General features: G+C 55.0%; 1 protein-coding gene across 2 annotated transcripts; it reads left to right on the forward strand.

Annotated features, from left to right (window-relative positions):
- The first annotated feature begins 1,430 nt into the window (after positions 1 to 1,430).
- On the forward strand, positions 1,431 to 8,287 carry TIMM50 (translocase of inner mitochondrial membrane 50). 2 transcript variants are annotated; one of them, XM_049787195.1, is made up of 11 exons: positions 1,431 to 1,569; positions 2,716 to 2,866; positions 3,306 to 3,337; positions 3,531 to 3,552; positions 4,685 to 4,743; positions 4,829 to 4,948; positions 5,242 to 5,346; positions 5,442 to 5,540; positions 6,035 to 6,191; positions 6,791 to 6,897; positions 8,081 to 8,287. In XM_049787195.1, exons 1-11 carry the CDS (start codon positions 1,462 to 1,464, stop codon positions 8,177 to 8,179), a joined length of 1,059 nt encoding a protein of 352 aa, XP_049643152.1. In that variant the 5' UTR covers positions 1,431 to 1,461; the 3' UTR covers positions 8,180 to 8,287. The 2 variants fall into 2 exon arrangements, with proteins under 2 accessions (XP_049643152.1, XP_049643151.1); XM_049787194.1 differs by lacking the exon at positions 3,531 to 3,552 and having other exon boundaries at positions 1,453 to 1,569; positions 3,306 to 3,359.
- The last annotated feature ends 4,309 nt before the right edge of the window (positions 8,288 to 12,596 follow it).

Raw genomic sequence — 12,596 nt, forward strand, 5'->3', positions numbered from 1 at the left:
CCAAGCCTGCCAGGAATGATTTATGAGTGTGAAGCTAGGAGTGACCCCTGAGCGCTGCCGGGTGTGACCCAAAAACAAACAAACAAAAAAAAGCTGATGGGGCCTGGAGTGGTAGGGCTTGTGGCATGTGGCAGATCCAGGTTTGATCTCCAGCATCCAATATGGTCCCCGAGCCTGCCAGGAATGATTTCTGAGTGCAGAGCCACATGTGACCCCCCCAAACAAACAGCTGTTTGGACAGGCTTAAGTTACCCTACTTTAAAATCAGCCAACATCCCCAGGAACCCAGTTCCTTTGCTGTAGGACATAGTTCAAGGAGACTTTCTCAAATGTCGGACACAAGGGACACCAGCTTTTTTTCTTTTTTGTCTGTTTTTGTTTTGGGGTCATGCCTGACTTTTTTTCAGGGCTTACCCCAGCCCTGCTACCTGTATTCAGAAGTGAGTCTTGGGGGACCATAGGGAGTGCCAGAGGTTGAACTTTGAGTCAGTGTCATGCAAGGCCAGGCCCTACCCCTTGTACAACAGATTTCTGTAGCTTTTCTGATACTGGAGGGTGAGAATGGGGAGCAGTGCCCTGCCCCACCACTTCCTCATTTGATATTAACAGTTCTTTGTGATACCATAGGAAGATTTCTATGACAGATATTCAGAAAATTAAGCCAAGTCCCCACCCTCCAGTTTTGGAAAGCACCAGGTTCCCTAATACGATTTTGTACTTAATCTGTTTCAGCATTTATTCCCAAACGTGACTGTGATGGTTTTACATGTCTGGATTCACACAAACCGTATAAAGACATTTCCAGTTCGAAATTAATGGGAATCTGATAGAGACTACAAGTACTCATCGATTTACTACCTAAAGCTACCCCTCTCCCCGGGCCTCGCGTCAGTCACCCCCATGGTCCAAGAGGGCAGATGCTCCACGTGGGCATGGGCTTCACGTGGGTCCAGGATCGCTGCTCCAGACTTGCAGGGATAAACCAGACTACCGTTGAGAGCCTCTTCCCTGCAGCTTTTATTTGTTTTTGTGTTTGTTTGTTTTGTTTTTTAGGGGGAGTCACACCCGGCAGGGCTCAGGGGTTTGTCCTGGCTCTAGGCTCAGAAATCGCTCCTGGCAGGCTCGGGGAGACCTTATGGGATGCCGGGATTCGAACCACCGTCCTGTGCATGCAAGGCAAAAGCCCTACCTCCATGCCATCTCTCGGGTCCCTCTTCCCTGGAGCTTAGCAGGTGCCGCCAACTGCACTGTCCCTCCAGCAGCCTGGGAGGTGGCGCGCGAAGGGGGCGTGGTCGGGGGTGTAATTAACACGCGACCCAGTTGGCGGAGCGAACCTAGAGTCATTTGTCCCTCTCCGGCTCCCGTCCCAGCACCCCTTCCCTGCATTCCTATTGGCCGCGGCCGGGGAAGGGGCGGGAAAAAGAGACGAGGTGGGCGTGGACGCGTGACGTCAGCGCGAAGATGGCGGCCTCGGCGGCGCTGCTCCTGCGCTTGCGGAGCGGGCTGCGGCTCGGGGCGCGGGGACTGTGCGCGAGGCTGGCGCCGCCGCCCCCGGGGGCCCCGGAGCAGGTGAGCCTGGCGGGGTGGCTCCCGGGTGGGGTGCTAGCGTTCCGGGTGGGCCGCCCGTGTTTGGGGGCGCATGGGGTACACACCGGCTCAAGGTGCTCAGTGGAACGCGCCCCAGTCTTGGACTCTTGCTTGTGCCCCCCGATGGGCGACCCCGGCTCCCTCCTGGCCTGGCCTGCAGACGGGGGGTCCGAGCACGTCATCTGGACCCCCCACCACCTCCTCCGGGTCCACGTGGGTGCTGGGGGTCGGGGGGGTCACGTCTTTCTCCTGTCTGGGACCCTCCAGGTAAATACTTTTTGGGGTACAGACCCCCCCGGGACACGGTGGCAGGGCCAGCCTGGCCTCCCTGGGGGCGCCGAGGTCAGCCTTCCATCTGCCTCCCTAGGGGACGGTGGTGACCTCTGGATCCCCGCAGGTCCGTGCTCTCCTTCCTCAAGTCCCAGTCCAGCCCAGGCCCCGCTGTTGGGACCCCCCGGGGCCCCGGGTTCCCCTCATTCCCTTGCCTTGGACTTCTCAGTGTCCTGTCAGGTACCTGTCTCATCTCCCTGCCTTACTTTTCGGGGAGTCAGACACATACACACACATGCGCACCCTCTCAAAGTCACACACAGACACATACATATATATGCATACATCGGGGAGTCAGATACACACCGATATACACACCCTCTTAAAGTCACACATACACATACCAATTTACATACCCTCTTAAACACACACACACACCACACACACACACCCCTCTGTTATCCTCTTAAACACACACACATGCACACACACACCCCTCTCTCACCCTCTTAAACACACACACACAAACACACACACTCATCCTTTCTCAAGTTCTGTTGCCTCCAGGATCTGGCCTACCCAGACTTCAACTTGAACTTCGGGGAGTCACACACATACACACACACACCCCTTTCTCAAGTCCTCTTGCCTTCAGGATCCGGGCTACCCGGACTTGGACTTAAACTCTTGGAGCTGACCAGTCTAGCGGTTTAAGAGTCTGGCAGCTCTTCCAGAAACACCCGAGGCTAGGTGGGTGTCCTTGCATTTACTGACCTTGATTCTTATCTGACCCAGACCTCTTTACCTGCATGACAGTGTCTCTTTCTCTCCCCCCCCCCCCCCCCCCCGCAACTACAGGCTGCAGAGATTGGGAGCCAAGGGAGCACTCAGGCCCAGGGGTCTCCACAGCAGCGAGGCACAGAGGGGCCGGGTTATGCCAAAAAGGTGGCCCTGTGGCTGGCTGGGCTGCTGGGCGCTGGTGGGACCGTAAGCATCGTCTATATCTTCGGTGAGAGGCCTCCCTGGCGATCCCCCCTCACCTGGGACTCTGTTTACTACAGAACCTCCTCTCTTTCCCCTGAGGGCTTTCCCACTTCCTTCCTCAGGTGGGCAGAAACTGGGGAGAGCCTGGTCCCCTTACCTTTCCAGATGTTTCCTGCCTTAGGCTGCAAAGGGAATCCCTAAGAGCAGAGGGGACATGGGGAAGGACAGACCTGGGTCAGCTCCCAAGTTACTCTGGCTTGAACCACCCCAAGCTCTTCCTCCCTCCTCCTGCCCTCAGTCTCAGACGTGGGCTTCTGGCTAATTGCTTCTCCCCTCTGCTCACTCGGGGAAACTCTGCCTCTAGTGCTCTTTGCTCTAGCCCAGGAATCCACCCCTGCTCCTTTCTCCCTCACTGCACGCCAGCAGCCCCCAGTTCATCTCATTCACTCCTGTGTCCCTCGCAGGAAACAACTCTGTGGATGAAAGTGGTGCCAAGGTAAGGGCTGGAGAGACTCAGGGTCCCACCCTTCTTCTTCCCCACTTCACCTCCTCCTCCCCCCTTCTTCTCCCCCCCTTATTTCCTTCTTCCATCCTGCCCCCCCCCTCGATCCCCCATCCCTTCCTTTTCTGGGTGTGTGGAGTTGTGCCTTTGCCACCCCAAACCCAGCATTTTTCTCTTTGCCTTCCAGATTCCTGATGAATTTGACAATGGTGAGCTTCGGAGGAGATGAGATGTTGGGGTCCCAGATCCTCTGGCCTCTTCCCTTTGTAGTGTAGGATGGTGCCCTCCCCATCCGGCTTCCGGCCCCTCCTCTTTCCGTTAGGGGTGGGGGACTCAGCAGCTGGAGGACTTGTCTATGGGGGGATACTTTACAAAGCCCAGTCCCCTTCCCTGGCCCCTCAATCCAGGAGCAGATGGTCAGGGACAGATGGGGGGCGGGGGTGTAGGGGGAGCCGCCTCTGTCTATCACCAGACACGGCTTCCTGCACCTTAGATCTGAGCATCTGCAGTCCCCTTCCTTCTCCTCCCCCCCCCCCCCCATTCTTTATGGCAGCTTCTTTTTTCCCCTTCCTCATTTCCAAGACAATGGCTGTTCCTCCCCACCTCCTGCTAGCCAGTTTGAGGTGGCCAGCAAAGAACAGTTCTCTGTTCTCTGGCCCAGGAGAGAATTTCAGTGGGTAAAGCCAGAATCTACCTGTTTGTGCTTGGGGGGGGTTGGCACACCTGTGGGCACACTTTGTTTAAGACTGGTGGCCACAAGATTCCCCTCTTTGGGGCTAGTGGGGATCATATCATACAAGCAAACTAGTAGTTAAGTAAAGTCAGGGCAGGGACCAGAGAGATGGCACCAGGGGTTTGGATGCTTGCATGTGGCTAACGCCAGCTTGATTTTTGGCATCCTGCGTGGTCCCCCAAAGCCCACTGTAAGTGACCCTTGAGCCCCACTGGGTATGGCCCAAAACACTACTCTCCCCACCCAAAAAATCCAAACCAAAATAATAAAATTGGACAGGTAAATGAAGAGATTTGTTTATGCCGAAAGGGCAAACATTTGCCTGTGGGACTTGGAAATGAGCCGGGTGAAAGCAAGTGGGTGTGGGCCCCAAGGATGTCCATAACACCCGAATCTTTTGTTTTTGTTTGTTGTTTGGGGCCACGCTCAGTAGTGCTCAGGGATTATTCCAGGCTCTGCACTCAGGGATCACTGCTAGTGATGCTCAGGGGATCATATAGGGTGGTGGGATTGAACCTGGGTCAACCATGGGCAAGATCAATGCCCTCCCTGCTGTGCTCTGGTTCTGGCTCCTCTCTGAAGCCCTTTTGTGCCTGGTGTTCCTCTAGATCCAATTCTGGTACAGCAGTTGCGCCGGACGTACAAATATTTCAAAGATTATAGACAGGTGAGCAGAGTCCCAGACCCATAGCAGCGCCCACGCCACTTCTGTCACTTCTGGGCCTGAGGGCAGTGCTTCTGTCGTCTTACAGATGATCATCGAGCCCACCAGCGCCTGTCTCCTTCCAGACCCCCTGCGGGAACCTTACTACCAGCCTCCCTACACCTTGGTGCTCGAGCTCACTGGAGTCCTCCTGCACCCTGAGTGGTCGGTGTGTCCTGGGGACACTGGGTGGCAGGGGAGAGTGGGGTATGGCTGGGGAGGAGCAGAGACTGTGGGAGCCCCTGCTCTACCACCCTGTGCTTTGGGGGGAACTGAGGCCGCTCTCAGAAGGGTCAGAGCAGCCAAATCTCAGGCTCAGCCATGCCCTGAGCCCGCCTCCGGGAAGCCCATGAGAAGAGGCCTGTGGGGCTGCCCTGGTTAGGCTGGGTTTCTGCCTCTTGGAGCCTCTGAGGCCTCAGGTTTGGTATTTCACTGTGTCTCTCTTCTGTCCCTCCCACCCAGCTGGCCACTGGCTGGAGGTTCAAGAAGCGACCGGGCATTGAGACCCTGTTCCAGCAGCTCGCCCCCCTGTACGAGATCGTCATCTTCACGTCCGAGACGGGCATGGTGAGGCTGGGCAGGCCGGGGCTACATGTCCCAGGGCAGGGTGACCAGGTAACCGACTGCCTGGGCCCCCCCATCACGCATTCCCTACCTTGCAGACGGCGTTTCCGCTCATTGATAGCGTCGACCCCCACGGCTTCATCTCCTACCGTCTCTTCCGTGATGCCACCAGATACATGGACGGGCACCACGTAAAGGTGCAGAGATGGAGGGCCCAGCTTGGAACCCAGAACCTGGGAGTGCAAGGGGGACGGGGAGGGTCCTCCCCAAAGAGGCTGATTGAGGCGAAATTTGTTATCTGCATGGGACCACAGATTAAGGGGAGCTTGTGTGAGTGGGTGTCTGGTTTGGTTCTGTCATTGTAATCAACAGGTGAGCAGCCTGAATCTGGAGTCCATGATTGTACTCTTGAGGGTGGCCAGGCCCAAGTAGCCAGGCTTGTGACTCAACAGGGATGGAGGGTTTGTGAGCAATGAGCCCGAGTGTGTGACTGAGAGCTTCTGCGCAACTGGGGTATAACTGTATGGCCTTTCACTACCTGGGACAACCAATCCTGGGGCAGGACACTGGGCTACCCCCACAGCCGGCTCCCTGGGGGATTGGTGGCATCGTTATCCCAGCCCAGTCCTCAGGGATGCAGTCAGGGTGATCTGAGTTAATGTGTATGAATGCTCCTGTCACCTCTCCCCAGGACATTTCCTGCCTGAACCGGGACCCGGCACGAGTGGTCGTGGTGGACTGCAAAAAGGAGGCCTTCCGGCTGCAGCCCTTCAACGGCGTGGCCCTGCGGCCCTGGGATGGCAATTCAGACGATCGCGCCTTGCTGGACTTGTCTGCCTTCCTCAAAAGTAAGTTGCTGGGGCTGAAGAGATAGCACAGTGGTGGGACATTTGCCTTGCATGTGGCCAACCGGGAGGAACCAGGTTTGATTCCCTGGCATCCCATATGGTTCCCCAGCCTCTCAGGGGCGATTTCTGAGTGCAGAGCCAGGAGAAACACCTGAGCGCTGCTGGGTGTGGCCCCAAAACCAATCAGTCAATAATAATTATAATTAATAATTAATCAATAAATAAAGTTTAAAAAAAGAGTGAAAGGTGTAGGGCCGACAAACATCCCATGGCACTTGTCCGCTCCTTGAACGTTGGGGTGCCCTGTGGAACCTCGGAATGTTCCCAAGTGTTAACAGGCAATCCAGGGGCCAGAGCAATAAATAGTACAGCAGAGAGGATGTTTGCCTTGCATGTGGACAAGTTAGTTCGGATCCCTGGCACCTCATCTGATCCCCCGAGCCCACTAGGAGTGATCTTTGAACATCATTGGATATATAATGACTTCAACACATAGAAACAAGCAGTACATCTAACACCAGCTCTCCGCTCTGACCTTTACCCCGGGGCCCTGTTGGCCAAGGGGTCTGCTGAGCCCCTCCATGTGTGCCCCCCTGCAGCCATCGCTCTGAATGGTGTGGAGGATGTCCGGACTGTGTTAGAGCATTATGCCATGGAGGAGGACCCTCTGGAAGCCTTTAAACAGCGGCAGAGCCGGCTGGAGCAGGTGAGTGCAGGATGCACAGTCCAAGAGGGGCCATGGCTTGGCTTCTAGGGTGCCCAGAGGCAGCACATTGGCAGCTCATCCCCATGCTGGTGGCATGACCATGTGTCAGTGTCCTCTCCCTGGCTGGCAGGAGGCACAGCATGGATGCAGATTGTGGGGGCGAGGGGTAGGCATCTTTGGGGCTTGGGGCGTGATGTCTGGTAGAGAAGCAGGGTTTAAATCAGGTTGGAACTAGGCACCCAAGGACGCTTGGTTCAGTGGTCTAGGGGAGGAGCTGGGATGGTCATGGAATTTGGGGAGGTTGGGAGGGGTGAAGAAGGTGGGCCGACCAGTGCCTGAATTAGTCCCCCTGCACTGCCAAGTGTAACCCCAGGGGCTGGAGAGAGAGCACAGCAGTAGGGCGTTTGACTGGACCCATGTTCGATCCTCAGTGTCCCATATGGTTCCCCCAGCCTGCCAGAAGCAATTTCTGAGTGCAGAATCAGGAGTAACTCCTAAGTGCCACTGAGTGTGGCCCAAAACCCACAAACAAACAAACAAACAAATAAAAAAACAAGCAAAAGAACCACCCAAGTATAAACCCAAAAATCGTAAGGCTGTAGCATGTAGACTAAGTCTGGGAAAGAAGCTGCTACAGTCAGAAAGTGGGATGAGCCAGAGTCTTGGGTCAGGTACCTGGGAATAGGTCCAAGGGGCCGGAGAGATAGCATCGAGGTAAAGCGTTTGCCTTGCATGCAGGATGGTAGTTCGAATCCTGGCATCCCATATGGTCCCCGAGCCTGCCAGATGTGATTTCTGAGCATAGAGCGAAGAGTAACCCCTGAGCGCTGCCAGGTGTGACCCAAAAACCAAAAACCAAAAGAAAAAAAAAAACAACCCTGGGAATAGGTCCTGAGTGCCTGGGGCCATACCTGGAGAGGGGACCCAGGAATTCCCCCGTGGCTAGGTGGAACAGGTCCTTAGCTCAAACTAAGCTTACGGAGCCACTGGACATATTTGTGTAGAGGCTCAGTTCATGTGGGTCACAGGGTAAACAGGCTATGGACTGGGGTCCTGAGAACCTGGGGTGGAAGTCTGCGTGTTCGTGACATCAGTGAAATGGGGAAAGGCAGCACCCTGGATGTCTAGCAGGAGGCTGACACCTCCCAACTTGGCCCTTTCTCCCTCCCACCCCCACCTCTAGGAGGAGCAGCAGCGTCTGGCTGAACTCTCCAGGTCCAGCAAGCACAACCTCTTTGGTGCACTCACGAGCCGCTTGTGGCCTCGCTCCAAACAGCCCTGATTTCGGGGCCCCCCTCAGACTTGGTGCCCGGCTCCTGGCTCCCCCCACCTCACACCCCATGCCAGGCTCGGGCAGCCACCAGTTCAATAAAGTCTGTCCCAGATGCCACGTTCCTGTGTCCGGAGTTGCCAGCTGGGGCCTCGGTGAGGCTTGGCTTTCGGGAATGGGGTACTGGGGGCCCTGGGGTGCTGCTTTTACCCCATCTTCCAGGAGCTCCTTGGCCACTCCTGCTGGGGCTCAAATTCTCATCTGCACTGCAGGGAGGAAAGGAGGCCTCCAGGATCGACTGTGTACTGCTGGCTGATGTTTCAGGGGGGGGTGGTGCAGACACCCCTTCTCAGGAGGGCAGCAGCTGTGCACCTGTGGGAAGGTGGGCCTGGAGTTGCTGATCCTCTGCCCTTGAGATCGAAGTCAGGCTGGACCTTCCACATTACGACCCCCACGGATTTGGGATTTGACTTGCTTCCAGCTAAACAGTGTCGCCTCCTGTGGGCTTCTGGGACTTTCTTCTCACTCTGGGTCACTGGAAGTGGTCCATGTGACAGAAATTGAATTTTGTTTCCTTTTGACTCATTTTCCATGTGGGGTTGCTCAGAGGACCGTGTGTGTTACCAGGTGGAACTTGGGGCTCCCACAGGCAAGGTTGTGCATCAGGGCACCCCTTGGTCCCTGTTTCCACATGTGTAAATCAATACTGGACCTAAGTCAAGGCAAGGCTCAGCTGAGGTGAAGCAAAGATGTGCCCCTTTACCTCAGTTTCCTAGTCTCTGGACTGGGGCTGGGAACAGTGCCTCAGGCTTGGTGTATCTTCACGAGGCTTGGTTCAGGTTTGTTGTTCCATGTGCCACCAATATACCGCCATGCCCATTCTCTATCCCACTGCAGCCAGCATTTACTGCTGGTACCAGTGACATTTTGTTCTTTTGGGGAGGATGTGCCCGGTGGTCAGGATCACTTGGTGGGACTCTGGGGATTATATGTGGTGCTGGGGGATCCAACTGGGTTTGCTCTGTGCAAGACAGGTGCCTTCCTGCTGTATTATCACTCTGGCCTGGAGATTTTTTTTTAAAGACCTTACCTTGTGTTACTTAAAAGTGTATTAGAGGAGGCTGGAGAGAGCATTGAGATAGGGCATTTGCCATTCATGCAGAAGGTCATTGGTTCGAATCCTGGCATCTCATATGGTCCCCTGAGCCTGCCAGGAGCGATTTCTGAGCCCAGAGCCAGGAGTAGCCCCTGAGTGCTGCCGGGTGTGACCCAAAAACCAAAATAAAGTGTATTAGAGAATGGGCCTGGAGAGAGAGCACAGCAGTAGACTTGTTTGCCTTGCACGCAGCTGACCCTGAATGGACCGTGGTTCGAATCCCAGCATCCCATATGGTCCCTCGAGCCTGCCAGGAGCGATTTCTGAGCACAGAGCCAAGAATAACCCCCGGCTATGACCCAAAAACAAACAGTGTATTAGAAGAACTGGAGAGAAAATCTAGTTGGATACCTATTAGATCTGCCTAGCAGGAAGGGAGCTTGCCTTGCATGCACTGGACCTAGGATTGAGCTCCAGCACCCTCATGGTAATTCCTGAGTGTGGGGCCAGGAGTAACCCTGAACATAGAGGATGTTGTCTATGAACTAGAAAAAAATTGGGGTATATTTTGAGGGCACTAGGGAGCCAGGGAAGAGTTTTTGTAGCTAGAGACGGGTTTGGAATGGGAGAGTGACATGGATGGCCTAGTCCCCTTGGAGAGCAGTAGGGCCATTTCTTAAAAGTGAAAGCTGAGTGGTAAAATGGAACTGAAGAGACAAGTTGAGGGAAAACCCACCTGATGGGGCCAGGAATGTCTTACATGGTTTACTGTCTGGCTCAGAAGCCTCCTGTGAGTCCTCAGAATGAAAGAGGAACTCCTGCTCAAAATCTTTTATTTATTAATTTTCTGTCTTTTGGTGGGGCATACTGGGCTGTGCTCAGGCCTCACTCCTGGTGCTCCATTCAGGAATCACACCTGGAAGGTTCAGGACAACCATATGGAATACAGGGAATTGAACCTAGATCAGCTATGTGCCAGGCAAGTGCCTTCACCATTGTGCTGTATTTTCAGCCCTTGGCTCAAATTTTTCTTCCTTTTAAAAAGTTTTATTTATTTTGGACTATAGTTATGATGTTGGATCACTCCAGTCTCTGCACTCAGGAATTAACTCATGGCATGGCTTGGGGCACCTTATGGGATGCTGGGGATTGAACCTGGATATGCAATATTCTTTGTGCAAAGCAAGTGCCCTATCCCAGTTTTGTACTAGTTCAGACCCACCCAAATCTCTAGTTTTGACCTTTCATTAAAAGTCCTTTGGGGCTAGAGCAATAGCACAGCAGGTAGGGCATTTGCCTTGTGCCTGGCTGACTCAGGTTCGATTCCCCGGCATCCCATATGGTTTCCGGAGCCTGCAGGGAGTAATTTCGGAGCACCACCGGATGTAGCTCAAAAGCCAAACAAAAAAGAAAGATCACTGAAGGGGATGTGGTTCAGGGGTGTAGCACTTGCCTTGTATGTGTGAGGAGGCCCGTGTTTGACCCTGACATGTCGAGGGAGAGCTCTTACAGTATGCCTCTTAGTTGGGCTCCAGAGAGAAGCGTGTGCCGTAATTAGAGGAACACATGCCAAAGCCTTGGTTTTTCCCTCCCACCACCTGGGGTAGGGGGGGGGGGGCTCAGGATGCAGAGGCAGAGTAGTGAACCCTGGGCACCGCGTTATGCGTTATGTTAAAAACGTGCCATAGGGGGGCAGAGAGCTAGCCTGGAGGTAAGGCGTTTGCCTTGCATGCAGAAGGAGGTGGTTCGAATCTCAGCATCCCATATGGTCCCCTGTGCCTGCCAGGGGCGATTTCTAACCGTGGAGCCAAAAAAAAAAAAAAAAAAGCGCCACATAAACGGAACCTGGGGCCCTTGTGATAGGACGTTTTTGCCTTGCACGAGGCCAACCCGGGTTCGATCCCGGCCATCCCATAGGGTTCCCAGAGTCCATCAGGAGGAACCCTTGAGCACGACCAGGTGTGACCCAGAAACCAAAAACAAATGAATAGTCCATCCACAGGGCAGGTCCAACTGTTCCCAGAGTGAGGACAGCGGGTAGGGCGCTTGCCTTCCACGCAAATCTGGGGCCTGATTTCCGGGAGTGATCCCTGAGCACCGCCTCCTATGACCCGAAGCACAAAAAGTACCCAAGGGGTCTGTGCAGCGCCTGAGGTGTCCCCGCCTGATCAGGACCACCGGCGGGGACACCTGCTCCTCTGCAAGGGGGTTTGGGAGGCCAGGGCCGCGAGGTTCCTCCCCCCACTCAGCCCGGGGCGAGGCAGCGGCCCCCTGAGACGCTATTTCCTGCCCATTTGCTCCTCACACCTTGCGGGACACCAAAAGGGGCAGCCAGCCGGGCTGGGCTGCGGGGCAGGCGGAGGTTGGAGGTTGGGGGCCCGGCAGATGGCCGCATTTGCATACAGCTGGCCGCCCCTCGGCTTTGTCTCTCCGGAGGGACTAAGTTAGTCCTCGACACGGGGCCTCAAAGAGCCTTGGATCGTCATCCGAGCCACGCACGCGACCCCCGTGGACCTCCCGGTCTGCACGGGCACCCTAAGGTGGCACTGAGACAGACAGACAGACACAGAAGACAGACTGAAAGACCCAAAGTCTAACACTGATGCACAGAGAGACAGACAAACAGACCCGAAGTCTGGCACGGATACAGACAGACAGACCCAAAGTCTGGCACTGACAGACACACAGATCCAAAATCTGGCCCTGATACACAGACAGACCTGAAGTCTGGCACTGATGCACAGACAGACAAACAGACCAGAAGTCTTGTAGTGACAGACCTGAAATCTGTCACTGAGAAACACAGAAAGACACACCCGAAGTCTGGCACTGATAGAAGACAGACAGACAGACCCGAAGTCTGGCACTGATGTACAGAAAGACAAACAGACCTGAAGTCTGACACTGACAGACAGACAGACCCAAAGTCTGGTACAACTGATACAAAAAGACAGATAGACCCAAAGTCTTCCAGTGATACACAGAGAGACAGGCAGGCAGGCTGGCAGGCAGGCAGACAGACAGACACACACACACACACACACACACCACACACACACACACACACACACACACACACACACACACACACACACACACACACACACACACCAGCTTCCCACGATCTCACACCAACACGTGCGTCTCCACAACCACATTCAGCTCAAAGCCACACAATGAAACCCTGGGCAGCTCTCCTGGGCATCAGGACATCAGGTCCACGCCACGCGCATCACTCGCACCACGCCCCGGAGGACACCCCCCAACCCGTGCAGCAGCAGCCAGGGCTCGGCCACACACTCCATCATCCGGGGGAGGGGGTGCAGGACCACA

Source organism: Suncus etruscus, chromosome 14, assembly GCF_024139225.1.
Source record: "Suncus etruscus isolate mSunEtr1 chromosome 14, mSunEtr1.pri.cur, whole genome shotgun sequence".
NCBI lineage: Eukaryota > Metazoa > Chordata > Mammalia > Eulipotyphla > Soricidae > Suncus > Suncus etruscus.